Genomic DNA, 22,721 nt, shown 5'->3' with positions numbered 1-22,721 from the left:
GAAATTGTACTTTGTATAATCCTTACTAGCTTGCTTGATTACACTACTGTAAATTTACCTGTGTGCAATTAGTACCAAGAAAATAGGAATTAATCGTTTTCAGCTGCTTTGTTTTTTCCCACATGGCAATTCTATTGTGTGTTGAATGAAAGGTTTCTCGTATAGGACCAAGTTGATATATGCCCAATTGGATTGAATTGAAAATAGAAATCCAAAACTTTTTAAAATTTGCAAATAGTGAAATCCATGTTTGATCGAAATAGAAGCTTAAGGCAAACTGTCAATTAATTTCATATCCACATTTGGAATAAATCATAGGGATTACTAATTACATTCGAAAACAAAATCAAAAGATTGTTTGCATGTGGTGTTGAAGTGCCAGAATTGTCTTTCTCTATTTTTTTAAAATATTTAAAATATAAATGAATGAGTTCTTGAATTCAAAATCTCTCATTTTTTTTTTTCATCTTATGCTCCCTTATCCACTGGATTTGTCATTTCTCACGTACAAACATATAAAATCATTGAAGCAATGGCCTTTGTGTGGCAATATAGCCTGCGGTTTCGTCATTTCCTGAGAAAAGAGACGTGTAAAGTTATAATTCTTCATGCAAGATGAGAAAGACATTCTCATGGGAAACGAAAGCATTCACGTTCTTGTAATTCTGCATTTCCCACAAAAAGTCAACACAATAATGACAACTAACTGCACAACGCACATGCCAATAATGGCCCTCTTTATGAGAACTAAGGTCAGCACTTACGTATGTCAATGTGATAACAGTAAGAAATGATTTAAATCCTGATCCAGTGCCGTGCATGAATAGATCCATCATATTTCGTAAAATAAATTTTTTTATTTTATAAAATTAAATCAGCAAAATTTAGTCCCAACTTAGATTTTTAACCACTTTTTCCCTTGAAACCATCACCTGATCTATACATGATTAATTTTTTTTAGAGGCAAAAAGACTAAATCTCATTTATAGTTAAATAAATAATTCAATCCATATTCATTTTTTTCCCCTAAAACGTAAGATCTAATGTGAACTATATTCATTTTTTCCTTAAAAAGGTGAAATTTGATTCGATCCATATTCATTTTTGCTACTAAAAAGTAAGGTCTGACCCTTCTGTATATAAAAAATGATTGCACGTGGGTGATATAGTGATTTCACGTCTAAAAGTGATCAAAAACTTATGGTGGGATCAAATTTTATTAATTTAAATTTATAAAAAATGTAAAATTAATAATTTAAAAGTAAAGGACAAGAAATTTATTTAACAAAATGCGAGGCACATCCTTGAATGACTTTCCCTAGATATTGTAGCGTAAACAAGAACAGCATTTAAGTATTGATTTTCTGATTCTTCACGAATCACTCAAGGAAAGTATTGAAAGACAAAATGCCTTCAGAGAGGGAACAGTTGAACTTGGTGTTGATACCTCTGTTGTCACCAGGACACATAATTCCCATGATTGACATGGCCAAAGTGTTGGCAGGGCATGGTGTGACAGCAACTATCATTACCACAGTCAAGAACGCCGGCCGTTTCAATGCAGGAATCGATCGTGTAGCTGCGTCCGGACTCCCCATTCGACTTCTTCAAGTCCCATTTCCATGTGAGGAGGTTGGATTGCCCCGGGGATGTGAGAGTCTAGATAATCTACCGTCCTACGACTTAGTAAGGAACTTCTTCAAAGCAATTGATATGCTGCAGCAGCCAGTTGAAAAGATGATTGAAGAGCTAATTAAGCCAAGTCCATGCTGCATCATCTGTGATAAATATGTTGCCTGGACGGCGCAAACAGCTCGTAGATTCCGGATTCCATGGATTTCTTTCGACGGCATGAGTTGTTTTACTCAACTGTGCATTCATAATTTGCAGATGACTAGAATTTACGAGGGCATCTCTGAGGGGCAGCCTTTTGTTGTGCCTAATATGCCGGACAAGATTGAATTTACTAGAGCTCAGCTTCCAGGAGCGTTTAATCCGGGCAGCTCCGTGGCAGATCTGAAAGGTATTCGAGAGCGGGTGGAAGCAGCTCAAGTAGAAGCATATGGGATGGTTGTCAACAGCTTTGAGGAAATGGAACAAAGATATGTACATGAATTCCGAAAAGTGAAGGGGGGTAAAGTTTGGTGCATTGGACCTTTATCAATGAGCAACAAGGAAAACTTGTATAAAATTCAGAGAGGAAGTGAAGCTGGCTCTTTCGATGAAGACTTGTGCTTGAAATGGCTGGACTCGAGGCAGCCAGGGAGTGTAATATATGCATGTCTTGGGAGTCTCGGCCGCCTCGCTCTTCAGCAGTTCACAGAGCTTGCGTTAGGACTGGAAGAATCCAATCATCCGTTTATATTAGTTGTAAAAGAAGAAAAGAAAGAAGAGACAGAGAGGTGGATTGCAGAAGATGGGTTCGAGGAAAGAACAAAAGGGAGAGGCCTTCTGATACGAGGGTGGGCCCCTCAGGTACTAATCTTATCTCATCCAGCTATTGGCGGATTCTTAACACACTGCGGTTGGAACTCAACCCTTGAAGCAGTTTCTGCTGGTGTGCCGATGATTACATGGCCTTTGTTTTCTGAGCAGTTTTTCAATGAGAGGCTAGTGGTTCAAATCTTGGACATTGGAGCCAGTGTCGGAGCTAAAGCTGTAAGGCACCTGGGAGAGGAAGAGAAGTCCGGAGTAAGTGTTAGAAGGCATGAAATCCACAAGGCCATCAGCAAGGTAATGGACGGGGGAATGGATGGAAAAGAAAGAAGGAAAAGAGCGAAACAAGTAGGGGAGATGGCCAAGATGGCAGTGGAAAAAGGGGGATCGTCTGACCTCAACATTGAACTGCTAATACAAGATATTATGCAGCTAGCATAGCGAACAAAGCAACAATCCAATCTCATTTCAAGGGATGAAATTTGGAACAACCATATTTTGATCCACAGAAATGACACAAGCTGCAGAACATGCACTCATTTTCCATTCTCAATTAGTTACATTTTTGCAATCTATGTTGCTTTATATTCTTTCTTGGACATTTTCCAGGTGCAGATGGATGTTGACAAGGTACTAAAGTGGAAATGATTGGGAAAAACAACTGTCTTACAACAGTAGGGACTCACAGGCAAAGCCATTTTGGACCATCAGTCCATATTAGAAAACGATTTCCTGCAAGTACTGCTTACTATGCTAAAAAGGATATGAACCATCAGTCCATGCTTTAGTTCTCCTTCTTACTTCTCCTCAATATTAGTCATTTTCTCTCCTCAAACTTCCATTTAACTAAATAAACTAGTTCAGAATTTTCCATCCAACACCTTGCTGATCAAGTCGTCTAACCTCGATCAAAGACTGGAACATATTATACTGTTGCTGAATTACTAGAAAGTGTGGAAATCCAAATTGATAGAAGCAGGAGCAAATCTTAGAGGATGAGTAAGTGGATTAGGTGGCCCTCTGCTGGGATGTTTCTTAGTGAACATTTTGAATTAGAGTTTGACCAATATGGCAATCTAATCTTCTATGGTAAACTTTTGCAACTCATCGTCCATAGTAATTCAACCCTCTTCTTTTTACATTATAATGTCAGCATCCCATTTGGCAAATTCTCTAATTCGGTGATTCCTTCTGAGATCAGTACCAAGACAAGTTAAGTTAAAATCTCAGAACTCATCAACCACCAATAAAAATTCAACTGAAATCCCATTCAACTGCAAGTCAGGAGAAGGTATTAAAAGTTAAGTGCTTCTACCTCACTTCACTTCAAGTGGTTTCACTATACTGTAATGAAACTGATGTTCACCAAATCTGATTGGAGTTATATTCTTTTTAAAAGCTTAAAATCAAGTGAATTTAAAAGTAGAACCAATCTCGTAGATTCTTGTCTATTGTGCTTGTTTAATGCTTGCCACTACAAAGGACAACCATCCCAGCCATCTCTTTAACAATGATATTCTCTTGGTAATAGTACCTATAGCCACAGGCCAACTGGTAAGCCTATGCAAATTTCTTAATTCGACTCTAACTTCTCACTCCTTCCCCCTCCCCCCTCCCCCAACCCCACCCACCCCACCCAAAAAAAAAAAAAAACCTTTAATAACATTGTCACAGAATGATGCAAAAAGTTCAAGCACCAGGACTGCTTGGAAAAATGTTTCCAGGGTTTGATGAACTTCATTGAACCAATATGAAATTGAAGCTAGTTATTACAAGGCTGAAAATAGTAGTATAAATTTCATAGCAATAACATTCGTTTATATAATGAAACCAATTGATAGTGTACTTATTGTAGCTTTCAAAACTAACTCAAATTTGAATACTACCGAATAGCTGTCACCTTTACATACTGAAACTTTAATCATGATATCCATGTAACTTACTAATCAGTTCGATCTTCTCTCCTACATTCACATCCAACTGATTCCATGCCCCTATCAGATTATATACGTGAGTAATTCTTTAATCAATTCAATCACTTTCTCCATTTGTTGCCAACGAGTAATTTTCAAGCCTTTTGCTTACTTAGGATGTCTCTTGATCTTCCTCACATTACACTATTTTCCCTATTGCAGCCTTCTTCTGAGGCCCCTTTCCTGGAGCAACAATAGCTAATTATCAGCTATATAATATGAGAGAAGAACATACACATGATAATTCCCCCCATATGACATACTCTTACCACTTAAATTTTCTAAAAATAATACATCACCAATATGGGTTTATCCACATTAAGCCAGTCATGGAGTTAATGTTCTAACCCTTTCTCCAGCCATGTCTGTGAATTCATAATTTAATCCTACCTAAAATAATCATAACTGAAGCAACATAGAAGTAGAATAAAGCTCCAAATTTTTTACCCAATTTAGATAACATCTCATAACAACGTTGCAAGAATCTTATTTGACCTCAACGATCAATCCATTTATTCTTACTTAACGAAGCAGAATGCCAGGAAAAAGTTGGAAACTTCAATCAATTTACTTGATTGTTTCCACTTTCCTAAATTCTGTCAAATTGAGACAAGATAGGGAAGGAGCTCGTTTAATACCTTTACTGATCAAAACACAAGATTACGTTGTTGCCTGCGGGTTAGTGGCGGCCACATGACAGACTCCTGCTACTTAATCATCTTCCTAAGGGGGGAGAAAATGCAAGCTGATTTCGAAGCTTTCATTCATCCATCTCGGCACCATATTCTAGTAAAACGTACCTGCACACAAGGAGCCCAAATACAATGACAAATCCAACCAAAACCCCAAGAAAAGGAAAGCATAAAAAAGTCCATTTCATCAACAAAGGTAGTAGAAACGAAATTAATTACCACACGGACGATTACTTGAGTTTATGGTATATCTACACAATAAAAGACAATCTAAGAAAGAGAACAGATGGACACTAGGCCTTGTTTGAAAAGCCATTTTTCCCTAAAAGAAAGTTTTACACTTTTAATTATTTTTTTATCTTATATATATCAAAAATTAGACTTTTAGATATGATTTCATTTAAAAAATTACTATACTTTTGGGAAAGAGAGGACCTGATTAATAGAAAGAAATGCACAAGATAAGGAGGAGGAGACAGCGTGGCTGGGTGGAAAAAGCTTGAGAGATGAACTTGGGGGCAAAATCGTAATTGGACACAAATACAAAAGTCATCCCCACTGCTCCCTTGCCTAACACACACAAAACATTGACACCCACCAGTAGGGATTTGGCTCCACTGCATAGTGGATTCTCTCTCCATTTTTCTACAATGTGTATCTAAATATGTAATATGTGTCTTTATTTAATAAAATAAGAGTTAAGATTAGTCAAATTTAAAATGATCATACTCCTTTGCTTTCTAGTAAAAGCACATATCATGTATAAGAAATAGAGAGAGAATTCGTTGAAAAGGAACCAAATCCCTACCCGTAATCCCCTACTCTAACAAAATGAAATTACACCATAGTCCACAGAAATAAGGGGATGAAATCTGAGCTTCCAATTGCAAACTCTCACTTTTGTAGTAGTTTAGATTAGATTTGATATAACAGAAGCTTTGTATTTTATACACAAGAAATCTCTATCCAGATGTGTGCAGCCTTTAAAAGTTAAGACCTTATTTGGATTATGATTTTTTGGAGAAAAATTTTTATGTTTTTTAGTAAATATTCCTTTTACACAATTTCAATTATCTTTTTCGTTCACATATATCATATTTTAAAAATTTTTATTATGAAATGCCTTAGCTAAGAGCTGCTAATATCATTAGCCTTAATGATTGATGGAGCAACTGATGAAAACAAGATGACCTCAAAATAATCCACTAACCTACCCAAGAATACGTTAATTACAATATCCTTCCTCATTAACCTTTTCTTAACCTTTTATACACCTCGTCTCATTTAGTGTATTAAATTAACTTCAAAACCCAGATATTGCTTTGCTTGATGATGTAATTAGAATATTCTAGTGCCATGTAAAACGCTACAAGAAGCGTGCAAAAACAATACTAACGTGTTTCGTTAAAATATTTATACTTTCATTTTTATTAATCACACTCCCAATATCATTTTAATTATGTAGTTTTCATTTATTAAACTATCTGATAAAACAAATAGTATGAGTGTAAATAACAAAACATCGAGTACAAATAACATTTCTCTTTGTCAAATAGGACATTTTCAATATTTTATCTTACCACATAATTTGGCAAGCATGCTTCAAATTTTTTATTCTTCATCTTTATTGCAAAGTGCAGCAAAATCGGTAATCGTCCATCCAACTTCTTACCGTTATGTCCTGAAAACCGAGAAATGAATTATTGCAAATTTTACCGTTACCCAAAACCGACAAAAGACTGCAAACTCCACAATCCTCCTAACGGCTAGATTTCCTTCTCCTCTATTTAAACAGATGCCCCTCCCCGCCCCAACCACAGCCATCTCCATCTGCCTCAGAAAATCATCTTTCTTTCTCCCTATCTCTCGCTGTGTCTCTTTTAGTGTGTGTTGTGCGTGTTTTTCTGCAGTAGTAAAAAGGAACTCTGAGAATGGCTTCTTCATCATCAACTATACTAGTCGGTTCTTGTCTCCTCTGCTTCTTCTTCTTCAGCTTCTCTGAAGCTGACAGAGACCTTCTTGTTGGTGGCAAGCCAGATTCCTGGAAAATCCCTTCTTCCAAATCAGATCATCTCAACAACTGGTCTCAAAAAGCACGTTTCGTCATTGGTGATTCTCTAGGTAATTAATCAATTTCTCTTCAAATTCCTTGAGATATTAAAAGTATAAAGACACATCCCTTTCCATGGTTTTATTCAACTTCTCATCCTACGGATCTGGATCTATTGACACTGAAATTTTATATCGTTTTGAATTTTTTATTGCTGTGTAATATTACTATTGCACAAAGAAAAACAGCCCTTTTGTCGTTTTATTCGATTCTCATGAACACTGAAATTCCTGTGTGACAAAAAAGGCAATAGAAGCATGCATTTTTTTTTTTGTAGTTTTATCGAATATTTTATCCTATAGGTTTTTATTAAGACTATTTTACAAAAAAAAAAGAAAGAAACCAACCCCAACTCTACTTATTTTTTAGTCATATTGATTTATCAACACTGAAATTCCTTTTTGGCAAAAAAAACAAAGAGAAAACATCCCTTTTTGTAGTTTTATTGAATTTTTATCCTGCTGATTTTTATTAAAGACTGAATTTTTTTTGAAAAAGAAAGAAAAGGATAGGAACCCCTGCTGTACTTTTCTTTTTTTCCCATCATATTCATTTTTTTCTTTTAATTTGGTGCAGTATGGAATTATGACGGGACAAAAGACTCTGTTTTACTGGTGAACAAGAAGGATTATGTGACCTGCAACACATCAAGTCCAATTGAAGCACACAATGATGGGAATACCAAAATTAAGCTAGACCATTCTGGACCATACTATTTCATCAGTGGAGCTCAGGGGCATTGTGAAAAGGGCCAGAAATTGCTTGTGGTGGTTATATCTGAAAGGCATACCAGAATATTCATCTCTCCAGCTCCTTCTCCTGCGGAGGAATTTCTTCAAGGTCCAGCTGTGGCTCCTACTAGCTCTGCTTCAAGGTTCAAAGGCAGCTTGTTTATGGTTGCTTTGGGGGCTGTGCTTTTTTGGGGAATGTTTTGATTTGATTTGATTTGAGAACCTTTTTGTCCTTTCTTTATTTTTTGCATTTTGGGGTTGGGAAATTCTTTGATTGAATTGTGGCTCTGTCACTTGATTCGAGTGAAATATTATTAGTTTGGCAATATCCTGATATTCAATTTCTTTTTCAATTTGTCCATTCTAATTCTTTTTGTATATCTTTAAGGAATTAATATAAAATTTGTTTGGGCAAGTGAAAATTGCAACTCATTTGACTATTTGAAATTTTAATATTGGGCAGAAAATCTAGATGACAGAGGAATATGAATGGTAATACTGCTATTTGGCACTGTTATCAAATATGGAATAGTTCGAATTTGGCAATTCTTGTGATTAATGGTAATAATACTTACACCCGAAAAAAAAAACCTTCTCTTTTCTCTGACCAGAAAATCCCTCATACGAGGGGTTAAATATAATTACCTGTTTTATCTCACGTGTGCTTTTGAACAAAAATTGCTATATAGATTACCTAAAAAACCAATTATCTGAACAGATAGTGCAAGAACAAATAAATGGCTTCTAAGGGAAATACAACCACTCTATTGACTGGGAATGATATTTCCAATTGGAGATTGATGGCCCAAATCGGCTACAGATATAGTGATCCATATTTGAGCGATCTTTTTTTTTTTTTTTTTCAACACAAGGGTGTCCGGATCAATTTTTACGGGGCCCAACTAATCCCCTGCGACCCAGCCCGGCCCAAGGACGATATGTGCTCGGAGGAATAGCAGTTGGAGGTGCTACCGCTGGACCATTCACACGGGACATATTTGAGCGATCAACATGTATTATTTTGCCTCAAAGATTCATTCAATTCACTATTCCCAATAATAATGTAGTTCAATAGAACTATTCAGTAGCCAAGGTAGGACACTTGAAGTCTTTCTCGCTACTAAAGTTAGAATTCGAATCATATACATGATAGAATAATAATGATAGTTGAGAGTCAGAAGACTCAGAACTCTTAGAATCCTTTCCACTCACAACTAGGTTCAGGATTTGAAGTAGTCAAGGCGAGGGGAGTTAAGGTAGAATCCAGTAGTTAGGGTAAGAGAGGTTAAGGTAGGGCTGCTTGACAGTTGGGGGAGGAGTGCGGAGAGGGGTGAGAGGATAAAAAAAGAGAGGCTATTTTCCAAGAACAAATTAAACACTAATAATCATAATAACGTGTTAGAGTGCATTACGAGACAAATGTACAAAGACAGGCAATTCCTTAAAGAGTGATAAATATAAAATTGTTAATCGTAAAGAGTGGTAAATATAAAATTGTTGCTCAGTAATACTAATTGACACAAATTCACATATTTGTGTATTTGGTAATATGCAAAGTGGGTTAGCTTGGGAATAACTTGGGAAACTTACGGCGGTTAGGAATAACTTGGGATAAAACAAAAGTAATAAAAGTGGATTCAAGCTTATAGCGTTTCTAACTTGGAAAATAATTGATCCCATTCCAAAGTGGATTCAAACAAAAAAAAAAAAAAAGAATAAAAGGAAAACACACACAAACACAAACACAAACACAAACACAACAATTGAACCTAGTCTACCCATATAAATTACCGTAAGCGGGGTCTAAGGCTGCAAAAGGAATAATTAGCAGATAGTCTATTATTACTTTAACTTGAAGTTTCTGCTTCTCAAGTCTATAAATACCGTCAATAATCAGGCTATTCTGGCAGGGAAAAAGTTCTTTGGCATTGCAATTATGGATTTTTCAAATCTTTATTCCGATTTAATATTCGAAATCCTTGCTCGAGCCTCACTAAACACATTGGATACTTGCAAATTGGTATCCAAAGATTGGAATCGACTTGTTTACGAGTCAAATTTCATGCCTAGCTACTGCAAAAATACCTCCAATGTCTATGGCTACTTGATTCAAAATCTTGTTGCAAACCGGCATCAATTCCGGTTTGTGTCGTTCAATTCTCAGCCACCAGAAGGGCATGATCAAACCTGCATCAGAATATCAACCCCAACTCCGGCTGATGATATGAATATTCAAGCTTCTTCGAAGCAAGGAATTTTGTGTTGTGTGAGACGAAAAGGTAAAGAATATCGATACTACGTGTACAAACCTAGTACACAGCAATGGCAAAATTTACCTAATCCAAAGTTGCGACTAACAACTCTAAAAGTTGCTTTGGTGGTGCTACGTTCCAACCCTTTATGGTACAAAATTATCAGGATTTCACGGCCACAAGTTTCGTAAGTATTGATGATTTTTTTCCATTTTTTCTGTCGCACTAATGTTAATAATCTGTTACTGTTGATTGACTAGGATTTTTTTTTTTTTTGGAGGAATTTGACTAGTAATTGACAAACTGTCAAGTACATGGGTCAGAGAAAATAAAATTGTCCCCTTAGCAGACTAGATAATAGAAGTTCTGAAAAACTTCAATGAATTCAGCAGCTCATTCTTAGATTTCGTTCGATAAAATATTTTTCGATTGTTTGTTGCTTTTCTGAAATTAAGCTGCCCATTGAAAAAATATCAAGCATTACTGATTAACTTCCTTAACGTTAATTATTTTGAAACACATATATCACTTTGCTTTAGGATAGTGAAATAACTTTTTTTTTCCCATATGTTAACTGTCAAATTTTATGAAAAATAACAACATTGGGAAGATTTGCTTGCATTATCTATTTAAGTCACAAAATTTCCAACAACTAATAATCCTTATATTCCTTCCAACAACCAAGTGATACTCTGATGATGTTGTTGATATCTATTTCCAGATAAACTTCCTTGTGCAAATAAGCTATGAGCTGCAAATTTTTGTTCTTCCCTCTCTTTAAAAGTTTTGTAACTTTTTCAGTCTCTATCAGAATTCATGCATCACTCACAGTAATCAACTAAAATGATTACATATTCTCATGGTTTCTTTCAATTTCCCACGTTTTAGGCGACCGGATTTCTATAATTACCACTGCGAGATTTTTGACTCAGAGAGATGGTCATGGAGGAGAGCAGAGGACATCTTGTTGCCACATGGGGAAATGTTTGACAATAACCAGTCTGTTTATGCAAGTGGATTGATATACTGGCTCACAACTGATGATAACGTCCTTGCCTTCAATCATGAACAAGAAACTTACCACACCTTTCCATTGCCTGAGCTTGTATGCAAGAATTGCGAGTACTCATGCAAGCAACTTGTAGAGTATCAAGGAAAACTTGGATTCATTTGCAAAACACCGGAAGGGCATATACACTTATGGGGTGTTTTAGACCGGAAACATCCCAGATGGAAATTGATAAAAGAAGTGAATATTGATTTGCTTGCAAAGGAGGTATCATTTCCCTCCCCAGCAGGTTTCTACAATGCAGATGTAGCTCTTCTGAAGGCCTTCAGAAAAATGATATTCTACAAGCTGCAAGATTCTAGTTACAATGAGATTGAGCTGCTTGATGGCCTCTGTTTTGCTGCTGATGTTTTCCCATTCCGGTCTGATTTGGAGCCTGTCAACCTGAGAGGTCGATGATTGTCAAAGTATAATGTGTGAGATAACAAGAGATCAAGTCTGTCTGCAGGTTGTCGTGTTAGGCATTTACTTGCCATAAATCTTGTTTTTGCCTTTTCACATTTGGAACATTTATATATTTCTTTTGCAGAGGGGATGTTGTTACTTACTCCACCTTTTGTTAGTGGAACTTCACTTCTTCATTTCGAAACTATCACAGAAAGAGTGAAGTACCAGTAACAAAAGTGAAGTGCCAACATCACAATTCTTTATACATACAATGATCATAGCACAATTGTTTGTCATGTTAGTTGTTATAGTATTAATAAAAGCACTAACAGTTTTGTTTGCTTTAGTTTGGCTCAAATGGTGAAAAGGCCTCTGAAATTTTTTCCATGCATCATTTTATTCTTATACATTTTAGGCTGAAACACTACATATCCATTGAAACTTTGTGAATAATGCTACTAGGTTAAGTGTGCCCTAAGTCAACTTTTTGAAGCATAAGTTACAACTTGGAGTGATCACAATAACACTGAAAACAAATGGAAAACAGTGTCCAATAAAAGCTATAGATTTATTTTCCTAGAAGTCCATTTGGAAACGAAAGGAAATGCAATTTACTTTTGCCACTGGTTAAAATTTCAAAATTTAGAACTTTATCTTCTTAGCAGGTTCAGGCAGGCACGATATAGCTGACTTGCCTCTCCTATTTATAGTTCAGCACAAAATTGAACAGATTATTGACTAAAAAGTATGAAAGCCACAATTAAAACTTCAGCATTTTTGTCTTTCTTTAGCACATCTTAACTGGTAGTGGAAAGAATCATTGGACTAACCCAGCATTGGAAATCATCAGGTTTTGCCAACAAACAATCATACGTCACCTCAAGACAATTTCACCTAAATACAAGAAACAAAAACGTTAGAGCACATTGCTTAACATAGGCAAAACATTCATTTTAAAAGTCTTCTGTTTGTAACATGTTGCCAATAATTCTTTCTTGTAACTGCTACAGTTGTTAAATCTACAATATTAATGGTAGTAATCTCTCATACTGCACGCCAACCATGACACCGTAAACCCTTTATCAATTCCTTTCAGCAAAAATTAAACAACATAAAAGATGAAACAAACAATAACAGTTCAAAGAAGAAATGAAAAATAATGGAACCTCAACAACAGGAGATCCTTTCTATATGCAAACCATTTCAGATGACACACCAGCCGAAGTATAAATGTTGAGGCAAGGCACTGTACTCGCTATGTCACTGGTACAAGTAAATAAAACATAGACTACACGAAGCAGACCAAGCTGATAGATTAATAGGAAACAAGACCAGGAATTTAGTCCATAGTGCTAATTGCGCATCAACTGAAGCCCACTCTCACTTATGATCTCCATGAAACACCAGATGCCTTCACTTAACAAGCATGCAATTGACACAGATTGAACAGCTACTTGAATTACAAGTTAGATCTAGAAAAGCTCTAATTTGTTATCCACCAACAAAAACAATTTGATAATTAGAAAAACTTGGTTAGAATCTCACAAAAGTAGGTTCTTAACAGAAAAAACTTAATTATGTATGTCCTGCATATATAGTGACTTAAACAGAGTGTCAGATGATTAAAATGTAATAGGCTGCAGCGGCTTGCACCAACGCAATTTGTGAGATATAACTTCATTAACCTAACCAATGTCAGGCCATGCTAAAAGCAACTTGGGACAGACCACATCAATTGACAAAAGATCTTGCATGGTTTCTCAATTGAGGGAGGGTGACACTTTAAATGCTCAGAAACCAAAGAGAAGAATATGTACTACAGACATGAAATGTAGTATCATCCATAGACAGAAAGAAGATGTAGCTAGAATTTGGAGATAATACAAGGCATTTAAAATAAAATATCCCAGCAGCAGTCGTTTATTGAGAGAGTTGCATGCTGTTATGGACAAGAGATGTTACAGCTTCAGCTCATTAGGTTGGGTATAAGATGCTGGGAATGATTTTATTTTTGTTTTTACAGCAACTAGTATTATTATTATTTTTTTTATCGGTAATAGTATTCAATGATTCTCTTTTGACAAACCCCATCAGTTAGTCAAAGACGAAAATCATAAGCTAAAATACTGCCCGGCGTACTATTTGTAGCAGGAAAGAAGTTCCCCTTATATCTAGTAGATGCACCCAGAGAGCTATATACACTTGCTTGTTCAAACACTATTAAATCTTTTCTAATCTCTAAATGCTTGAGAATACATAATTTCTATCACAAATTAACAATACCAACTAAGGTATTGCAACCAGCATCTGGAGATTTCTCTTTTAGACAGGAAAATGCAATTGCCAATAGATTGAACAAAAACATCGATAGATCAACCATACACATGTATCTATAAAAAGTTTATCCCAGGACCCTGGCTTAACTTTATGCCCCTAAATCAATGCTTAACAACTGTCATTGCAATGGAGAAAAGCTATAATCAGAAGCTATCTCAGAATGTAATACGCAAGCAGCTGATATGGAGAAACCCAATGACAAACCACTTCTGATATTAGCACATCAAAAAAACAGAATTAGAAGAAACTAAAACGTTAATGAATTAATTATTAGCTTTATATGATATAAAGATTTTCAAGCAGCAAGTATAATACCAGAGAATGGATGAGACAGCTGAGTATGCAGTACTCTGCCACGTAGGAAACTAAATGACATGTATCCATTACAGTTACATCGCCTTATGAGCAGCTTCAACAGCTTTTACTTGTACATGCAAGTCTTGTTTTACCTGTAGAGATTAATAAACATTCTATCAGAGTTCAAGAAAAGCAGCGAAGAGGATTTTAGGATTCCCTAATCTTTATGCCAAAGACTGCAGACCGTCTTAACTCTAAATTCTTCAATTCAGCACTTCATACATAACTGTAGGTAGACCATAATATGGCTACGGGAGCAGAACAAGTACCTGAATCATTTATGAAGCAAAATTTGGGATTTGTGCTCAGAGGGTCAAACATACCAAAGTGGCTTTTGTTATTCTCTCGACGTCAGTTGTCATTGTCAATCGGAGCTCTGCTGTGCCTTCTTGTATGTAGAAAAATAATGACACAGCTTTTTGGGCGGACTTTATATCAATTGACATACAACAAGCATCCTACTGATAACTCTCAAGAAAGTGTCTGAGCCAATGACTCGTAATTTTCCTTGATATTTCAGGCAATATCGTTCTTCATAGAAAGGGTTAAACCATTAAGCCCTTACATTCCTTTCTACTCAGATTCCACACCCTAAAATGAGAAAGAAGAGCATCCTGTCAGGCCAGACTGCAATTTAAGCAGATATTAAACTGAAGCATGATATTCAGCATTGTAGCACCATCGGATTCCTCATTTAGTACAGATTTTAGCCAAGTCTGCACACATCACTCTTTGCCTGTTCAACCCAGCTAAAACCTGGATCCTTAAGCACTTGCTGTTCGATCATCATGCTCCTAACATCATTTGCGTCATCCCACCTTCCTAATGATGCATACATATTGGCCAAAAGTACATAAGGAGCAGAATTCTTTTGGTCTAGGCGGAAAAGTTCATCTGCTGCTCTTCTTGCTAAGCTTACATTACTATGAACCCTGCAAGAACTAAGCAGAGCTTCCCAAACCACTGGGTCATCTTTGTATGGCATCTTATTAATGATTGATTCTAGTTCATTAAACCGTCCAGCCCGACCAAGTGAATCAATTATGCAAGTGTAATGATCTGGAAGTGGTGCCAGTCCATGTTTTTTCTGCATTGAATTGAATATAGTAATCCCAGGATCCACCAATCCAGAATGGCTACACGCAGTCAAAACAGCAACAAATGTTATGTCATCTGGTCTGGCACCTGATTGAATCATTTGTCTATAAACGCAAACAGCTTCATCTCCACACCCATTCTGTGCATACCCATGTAGCATCTCATTCCAAGTAACTGTATTTTTGAAAGGCATCAAATTAAAAAACTGTCTGGCCTCACAAATGTTGCCACACTTAGAATACATATCAACAAGTGCACTGCCCACAAAAACATCATCTGCATATCCATCCTTCACTATTAGACCATGAACTGGCTTCCCCTGGGACAAAGAAGATAGTTTTGCACAACAGCTCAACACAGTGGCATAAGAGAATTCAGTGGGCAATGTTCCCTTTCTAAGCATTTCAATAAAAATACTAAAAGCTTCTCCATCCATTGAATTGAAGGATAACCCTGCTATCATAGAATTCCAACAGACAGTGTCTAACAGATGAACCCCATTAAAAACATGTTTTGCACCAGCAACCCTACCACACTTCAAGTACATGCCAATAAGTCCACTACCGACATAAGTGTCAGTATGGAATCCAGGTTTTATCAAGCAGGCATGGGCTTGCCTTCCAGTCTCCAAATGACCTAATGCAGCACAGGAACTCAATAGTATTGCCAATGTAGTTCGATCAGGTTGCACATTTTGAAATTGCATTTCTCCGAAAAGATTCACTGTTTCCCTATGGTAGCCATTTTGTGTATATCCTGAGAGTAAAGCATTCCATGAGCTTAAGCTCTGATGTTCCAACCTGTCAAATATCATACGTGCAGTTTTAACATCCCCACACTTAATACAAGCTACAAGCATGTTGATGTGAGTGACATCATCAGGTTCAAAACCACTACTCTGCATCCATTCCATATATTGCATTGCTTTCTCTTTTTCGTCTTTTTGTCCATACCCTCCTATCATAATGTTCCAAGAAACAACACTAACCTCGGATAAATTAGCGAAAGCCATTTCAGCACTGTCCATATCTCCATTTTTGGCATACATGTCAAGCAACGAATTGCTCAGATGAAGATTGTTTTCAAAGCCAAGTTTTACAGTAAGGCCATGAATTTGTTTGCCTGGTACAATATGTAGTTCGCAATCATCATCGCTAATTGCTCCAAAGTCCCCACTCCCACCTTTGGCACAAACACCCAGAACACTAGACAATGAAACAGAATCAATTCTAATCCCATTCCTGTGCATCAATTTAAACATGTCAAATGCCTCCTCAATTCGATCAGCCTCAACTAGCCCTCCCATCAATGCAGTGAACGAGATCTCATTGGGCTCCGTCAAGTCCCAGAAAGCCTTAACTGCATCCCCCACCATCCCACACTTTGCATACATCCCCAACGAAGCATTCCCCACATACACATTCGTGTCTAAACCAAGTTTAATAGCAACTCCATGACACTCTTTTCCACACATTCTTTCCCCCAAGCCACCACAAGCACTCAAAACACTAGCCAACGTGAAACGGGTCGGCTCAAAACCACCTAACCTCATCATTTGATATAACTCCAAACTTCTTCTTTCATAACCATTCCGAACCAACGCACTAATCATCGTGTTCCACGACACACTATTCCTCTCGAGCATTCTAACAAAAAGTTCATGGGCATCCTCTAATTGGTTCTCTTTACAATAACAACTTAACATTGCATTGCAAGAGTAAATATTTCTCTGAGGTATTCGATCAAACACCAAACGAGCACTAACTAATTGACCACATTTTGAGTACAATTCGACAAGGCGGTTGGCAAGAAAAGTATCTGCGAAGGCCCCAATACGAAGTATGTGGGCATGAAGGATCTTCCCAGCAATGTGGGCTTTGTTATTGATGCAGTTTTGCAAAAGGTCAGCTACGTAAGCTGTGGCGGTGGTGGTTCTGGCTAGCATTCTTGGTGCTGAATTTCTCATTAGGCCACCTTGGGGCCAGTAGATTTTATTGTACAAGTTACAAGCTTGTCAATGCAAGTAGAAACTTAAAAAAAAAAAGCAAGCTGAAGTGTTGCAGAATCTATACTGGTAGTTGGTCTCATAATTGAGCCAGCCCTGCTGCATCAGCTGGTGGAAGCAAAGGAATGTCTTGCTTCCTTCACAATTTGGTAAAGCACGTGAAGCTCAAATGCGTAGTCGACGGGACAATAAAAACGATTGCTGAAAGTCCGTCTGGTAGTTTCCAGGATTTTGGGTAGTTTCCAGGATTAAAAACAGAAATGCCCCTTGTATGGTATAGCTATTCTTCCTCTTCTTTTTTTTCTTCCAAGTAGTTGATCATCGGGATGGCAAAGAAAATTTTAGGTAGTTTCCAGGATTAAAAACAGAAATGCCCCTTGTATGGTATGGCTATTCTACAAAAAAGAAAAAAAAAAAAACCCCTGTGCCGGTATTTCATGGTTTTAATTAATACAAAACATCAAAATCTGCGCAGATTCATCAGTTTCATTTGAGTAAAACAAATGAAGAAATAGAGAGAGATAGAGAGAGAGAGAGGGCTTACAAACCATAGTTATTAAATTCGGCCCAATTAGGCGGTTGAACCGGTCAAATCGGTGGACCGGCCATGAAACCTGATTGATTTAGCAATTAGATCGGAGTTGCAAATGATTCGCTTTGAAATGTTTGATTCAAACGGTCAAACCGATCACCCGCTAAATCTAGTGGTTTTTTTTGAATCCAATCGATTTTGAAAATTTTTCTGAAATAACCTTTTTACCTAATTTTTTAATTTGACCAGCCACACCAGCATGGGCATTGTCGTCTTTTTGACAATTAGATGAGAAAATTGAAAAGGGATTTGGGAATTAGGATTTCTTTCTTTCTTTACACTTATATTTATCATTTATATTTGTGTATAATATCAATATGAATTCATAAACTAAGAAACACGTATGGGTATGACTTGCATGCATGAATTATGAAATATGAATAGGTTATGACTTGTTAACATTTAAGAATTTCTGTACTTATTTATAATTTATATGTTTATTTAATTATATTATATTTTTTTTATTATATAGTGTGACCCACAGTTCAACTCGTGACCCGCCAATTGAACCACTAATCTGCCAACCCGATCCTCTTGCCGGGTTGGTTTTAATAACTATGTTACAAAACCTGTGTGTGTGTGTGTCAGAGAGAGAGAGAGATCAGCATTTATCTCAATCAAACAATAAGATTGAAGGGAAACAAGAGGAAGTGAAGATTTGCTACGAAAAAATCAAAGAAAAATAGGTGCGTATGTCATCTCTCATCTATTTCGATTAGGGTTTTGGGTTATTCATTATGATCTATTGATTTCAGATTCCATGGTGAGTTAATTATTTAATGAAGACAATGTTTTCAATGTACTGAGTATCATCTATGGCTTGAATTTGCAATTTTTATTTTTGATGTCAATTTGTAGGCTTTTGTGATTGGTTGACTAATCCATGTCAGATTTGTTTGTGTTCGAATAATACTCAAGTAAGTAATATTTCTGCTTGAGTGGAACTTTCATGAAGTATTAGTGTCACTGTCAAGTTATTTAATGAGTAATTGGCACAAGACTAACTTATTGTTAAATTTGTATGCTTATCTGTTGCTTATCTTAATATGGGGTTAAAGTAGAGCTATTGTAGTCAAATGTGGTCCCTAATCCCACCTAAAATGACCTTGTTTGTTGTACTTATGTTGTGTTAGGTTTTTGTATAATTGTGAAAGATAAATTACTAAAAAAAAAACGAAAAAAAGTAGACATACTTATGCATTGTGGTGGGAGATTCAGAGTAAAACCAACTCTCCACTACACAAGAACCCACATAGCCATTTTCAAGGAAAGAGTTGAAGATCAGTTATCCATAATAAGCCTGTGCAGAATGTTTAAAAAAGTAGATGAGCGTGCAACCAGAGTTAGTTTTTGGTTTTGTGCCCTAACAATTGACTTGGATGGTGGCCTACAACTAATTAGAGACAATGATGATATTAAATTGGTGACTGCAGTTTATTGGAAGCTGCCAACAATGCTAATTTATACTTGCAGTGGGGATGAGCTATTTGAAAAAGAGCATAAAAATGATAGGGTAATTGCTGGCACAGCTGCTACAAACAATGATACTGTGGCGACCTCACTTCCCCCTAAGGCGAACCAGAGGGTTGGCGAGCCGTCTGCCTAACTCTCGCCAGGACTCACGCAAGAGATCTAGCCCAAATCCTTCCGAAGTATAGCCTAAATTATTACAGTATTGATCCTCCAAAATAGACCAATAACTAAGACCACCTTAACTTCAGAGACAACAGCACTTTTAGATAGCGACTCGTCGATTCTTAAATACCTTACGCGTTACAAACCACGGAATAAAGTCAAACAATCCCATTTAACAAATTCATACAAGCCAAATACATTCTTACAAGCTAAGTAACAAATTTACACAAGCCACATAACCAATCTAGGGTTTACACTTTTCCAGCTTCAAGTGGCAACCCGAAACAAAACTACATTGTTTAATCCGAAATACATTAATAACAAGTAAAGTAGATTTCAGGCCTTTCTCATATGCCAGAACCTGTCAAGGAAAACAAAATAACGTGGGGTGAGCTAAACCTCAGTGGTGTCCCAAAACATGCAATTACATAAGGCAAGTAGCAAATATTAATTTCAACTAAAGTAAACGATTAGGAAAGCGTATAACAGCACAATGTAGGATACAGGGGCTCTCAGGAGCCATTCTCCACGAACTTGATCAAAATTTTCCGTAGTTGACCCTCCGTCAACTTTCACTACCTACGATCCATGTAGAACGCCACTTCACACCAGTTCCTACCTCCATTCATACCCCTGTCCCGGGCCCGCACACCAAAAATGATAGTGGTAATACTCGAGTACACCCTTTTATAAACTAATCGAGAGATTCACCCAACGACGTCACAGACTAGTCGAGGGATTTACCCAACGACGTCACAGACTAGTCGAGGGATTTACCCAACAACGTCACAACACTTGAGAGATTCACGAAAACATTTCGCACAAGTCACCACTCGAACAGCTAGTGTGATAAAGTACACACTGCTCATTTCGATGGATCAAAAACCACTTTGCAATTATCATATATCGAGTCAAGAAAGCACTGTAACCAAATAGTCATAAAACAAGCAGGGACACTCACCAAGAGTGAAGCTCAGATGTCAAGTTGGGAATCGAAATCCGCGTCCTCGCTAAATCCTAGAAAATCAAGTTTTAAGAACTATAAGTTTTCTATTCAAATTCTAGGTATATAAATATAAAAGGTTATCTGGTATATTACTAGTTTATTTCCTCGAAATAATTCGACAATCCACTTAGGATTAAACTTTGTAAAAGTAGTAAATTGTTTCATATGGCTTTCTTTATAATACTTTTCTTTCTCAAAGTGCCACTAGTACTTTTTTTTTTTTATTTAAAGTAAGTTTTCTTGCCGAGCAGGTTTTCTACGCTTTTTAGTTAAAATTATTAAAATCTCGTATTTTGTCAATTTTCCTCTAGACATCTAGACAGGGACAAATTTTAAGGAAAGAAAAGGAGGTAAAACAAGACTTAGGGTTTTAGAAACTAGTGAAGTCGTTTTCTAGAAGCAATAAGGTTAGTTTAAGCTAAAGGAAGAAATATCGAGTCGGCAAAGTTTAGAAAATTTCTACACAAGACTTTCTAACGTTAATGTACAATACCAAGTTTTATCGTTCGATACTAGGGCGAAGATATATTGAAATAGCTTGCTTAAAACTTTCTCAAGTTCACAGGACCAAAACGGATTTCTTACGATTCCGATTCACAAGCACATAATATTTCAGATTTGTCAATATAGCAAACTCACATTTCAAATAGAAATCTCACTAGGGCTTCGTCAATCATTAGCCCTAGATTTCAACAGATTCATTTCTGATCAAAATTTAAACAAATGACCAAGGCTTCGTCAATCATTAGCTCTTGGTATCCAACAGGCTCATATCAGATCACAATTGAACAAAATAAATGCAAGGCTTCCAAGCAGTTCCATCGACTAAACCGCAAGGGTTTTGTCAACCAAGTATAAATAATAACAAGTAATTCCAGCAGTTAATTTCATCAAAATTTTAATGTTTGTAAAAATTACTCAAATAGCCAAACTAGAAATTTTCCGGCATCTATACTTCAACATTTTTGGTCCAATCTTCCAACATATCAAATGTTTCATAGCTAAACCACTTACACGGCTTAAATACACATTTTTCATGCATTTCTAAACCATTTTCTTCCAAGCAAAAATTCCAGAAACAAGTTAAAATTTCCAATTCAAGTCTCTCGGCTACTAGCAAATTTTCCAGCAGCTTAATTGATCATCAATCCAACTTTTCCTTGGATAAAACAGTGTTTTAAGTACTCAAGTTCGACATGCAAACACTTGGCTAGCTAATTAACATTTCTAGTTCAAAATCAGATTCGAATAACAACTACAAACATCCCAAAAATCCAGAAATTTGTCCAGCTAGCCTCAGATGAACATGCATGTAAGCTGGTTTCATTTTATTTTTATTTTTCTTGCCTAACCTAGCTAACTATCCTCATGCAAGACTTAATCACCTAGTGTTTAGTTGGTTAATCGAAATTACAAGCTCAGATTACTTTAATTAACCAAGATTAAGTCTGCATTTCCTAATCAACTCTCGGCAATTTCTATTTCCTTCCGAATCAGATTTCTTAAGCTATCAATCTCATCATCCGAACGCACAAACAATACATGCATGTCTTAATCATATATTTTTTTTTAGTTAATTACAATTGCATGCTCAGATTGTCAAGAGATAAACGAATTAATCTCAGCATTATCCCCTTAAAGTCTCGGCAAACCCACTTTCTGCGCACATCAGAATTTTCCTTTCCTCAATTACTCATCCGAACGCTTAAACATTACATGCAAGCTCCTTAACATCTTCACCTACTTGTAGTTAGTCAGTCTAAGTCCAAGATTTACCTCGAACTGAAGCTTATACGCATGGCACAAAAGCTGTCAAGTTTCCTCCTCTCTCGGACAGCTTACGCACTCGATGGTGCAGTTGTGGAGTTGCGGTTGGAACTGATGAAGATGGTGACGATCAGCAGCTGGTTGAGGTTAAGAAAATGCAGAAGGAACTCACGCAGTGTTTCTCTCCTTTCTTCCCTCTAGCTCCCTTGGTCAGAACAGAAAAACTACAGCTCGGGGTTTTCTTTTTCTTACTCTCGGATACAGCAGGCAGCTC

At 36.6% G+C, this 22,721-nt stretch overlaps 4 protein-coding genes and 1 long non-coding RNA gene across 6 annotated transcripts; 3 read left to right on the top strand and 2 right to left on the bottom strand.

Annotated features, from left to right (window-relative positions):
- The first annotated feature begins 1,227 nt into the window (after positions 1-1,227).
- On the top strand, positions 1,228-2,982 carry LOC113722527 (UDP-glycosyltransferase 73C3-like). The gene has a single exon (XM_072061309.1). It carries the CDS (start codon positions 1,408-1,410, stop codon positions 2,875-2,877), a length of 1,470 nt encoding a protein of 489 aa, XP_071917410.1. The 5' UTR covers positions 1,228-1,407; the 3' UTR covers positions 2,878-2,982.
- Positions 2,983-4,151: 1,169 nt separating this feature from the next.
- Positions 4,152-5,528, bottom strand: LOC113722528 (uncharacterized). The gene is made up of 3 exons (XR_003456751.2): positions 5,321-5,528; positions 5,048-5,209; positions 4,152-4,592 (listed from the first exon to the last, which is right to left on the bottom strand). It is a non-coding gene; the product is annotated as an uncharacterized lncRNA (long non-coding RNA).
- Positions 5,529-6,908: 1,380 nt separating this feature from the next.
- Positions 6,909-8,268, top strand: LOC113722515 (early nodulin-like protein 15). The gene is made up of 2 exons (XM_072061311.1): positions 6,909-7,222; positions 7,788-8,268. The coding sequence occupies exons 1-2, from the start codon at positions 7,033-7,035 to the stop codon at positions 8,144-8,146; spliced, it is 549 nt and encodes a 182-aa protein (XP_071917412.1). The 5' UTR covers positions 6,909-7,032; the 3' UTR covers positions 8,147-8,268.
- Positions 8,269-9,796: 1,528 nt separating this feature from the next.
- LOC113722502 (F-box protein At5g49610-like) lies at positions 9,797-11,994 on the top strand. The gene is made up of 2 exons (XM_072061310.1): positions 9,797-10,381; positions 11,083-11,994. The coding sequence occupies exons 1-2, from the start codon at positions 9,879-9,881 to the stop codon at positions 11,660-11,662; spliced, it is 1,083 nt and encodes a 360-aa protein (XP_071917411.1). The 5' UTR covers positions 9,797-9,878; the 3' UTR covers positions 11,663-11,994.
- On the bottom strand, positions 11,342-17,950 carry LOC113722518 (pentatricopeptide repeat-containing protein At4g20770-like). Of its 2 annotated transcripts, none has more exons than XM_072061307.1 (4): positions 14,614-17,950; positions 14,303-14,436; positions 12,481-12,544; positions 11,342-11,647 (listed from the first exon to the last, which is right to left on the bottom strand). In XM_072061307.1, the coding sequence occupies exon 1, from the start codon at positions 17,406-17,408 to the stop codon at positions 15,051-15,053; it is 2,358 nt and encodes a 785-aa protein (XP_071917408.1). In that variant the 5' UTR covers positions 17,409-17,950; the 3' UTR covers positions 11,342-11,647; positions 12,481-12,544; positions 14,303-14,436; positions 14,614-15,050. The 2 variants fall into 2 exon arrangements, with proteins under 2 accessions (XP_071917408.1, XP_071917409.1); XM_072061308.1 differs by having other exon boundaries at positions 14,668-17,950.
- Between the last annotated feature and the right edge of the window lie 4,771 nt (positions 17,951-22,721).

Source organism: Coffea arabica, chromosome 8e (genome assembly GCF_036785885.1).
Source record: "Coffea arabica cultivar ET-39 chromosome 8e, Coffea Arabica ET-39 HiFi, whole genome shotgun sequence".
Taxonomy (NCBI): Eukaryota; Viridiplantae; Streptophyta; class Magnoliopsida; order Gentianales; family Rubiaceae; genus Coffea; species Coffea arabica.
This window is presented reverse-complemented; position numbering and strand designations above follow the sequence as displayed.

Coding starts and splice junctions, on each gene's coding strand:
- LOC113722502 (XM_072061310.1), top strand. CDS start 9,879: ATGGATTTTTCAAATCTTTATTCCGATTTAATATTCGAAATCCTTGCT. Junction 10,382..11,082: donor ATTTCACGGCCACAAGTTTC/GTAAGTATTGAT, acceptor CCCACGTTTTAG/GCGACCGGATTTCTATAATT.
- LOC113722527 (XM_072061309.1), top strand. CDS start 1,408: ATGCCTTCAGAGAGGGAACAGTTGAACTTGGTGTTGATACCTCTGTTG.
- LOC113722515 (XM_072061311.1), top strand. CDS start 7,033: ATGGCTTCTTCATCATCAACTATACTAGTCGGTTCTTGTCTCCTCTGC. Junction 7,223..7,787: donor CGTCATTGGTGATTCTCTAG/GTAATTAATCAA, acceptor AATTTGGTGCAG/TATGGAATTATGACGGGACA.
- LOC113722518 (XM_072061307.1), bottom strand. CDS start 17,408: ATGAGAAATTCAGCACCAAGAATGCTAGCCAGAACCACCACCGCCACA.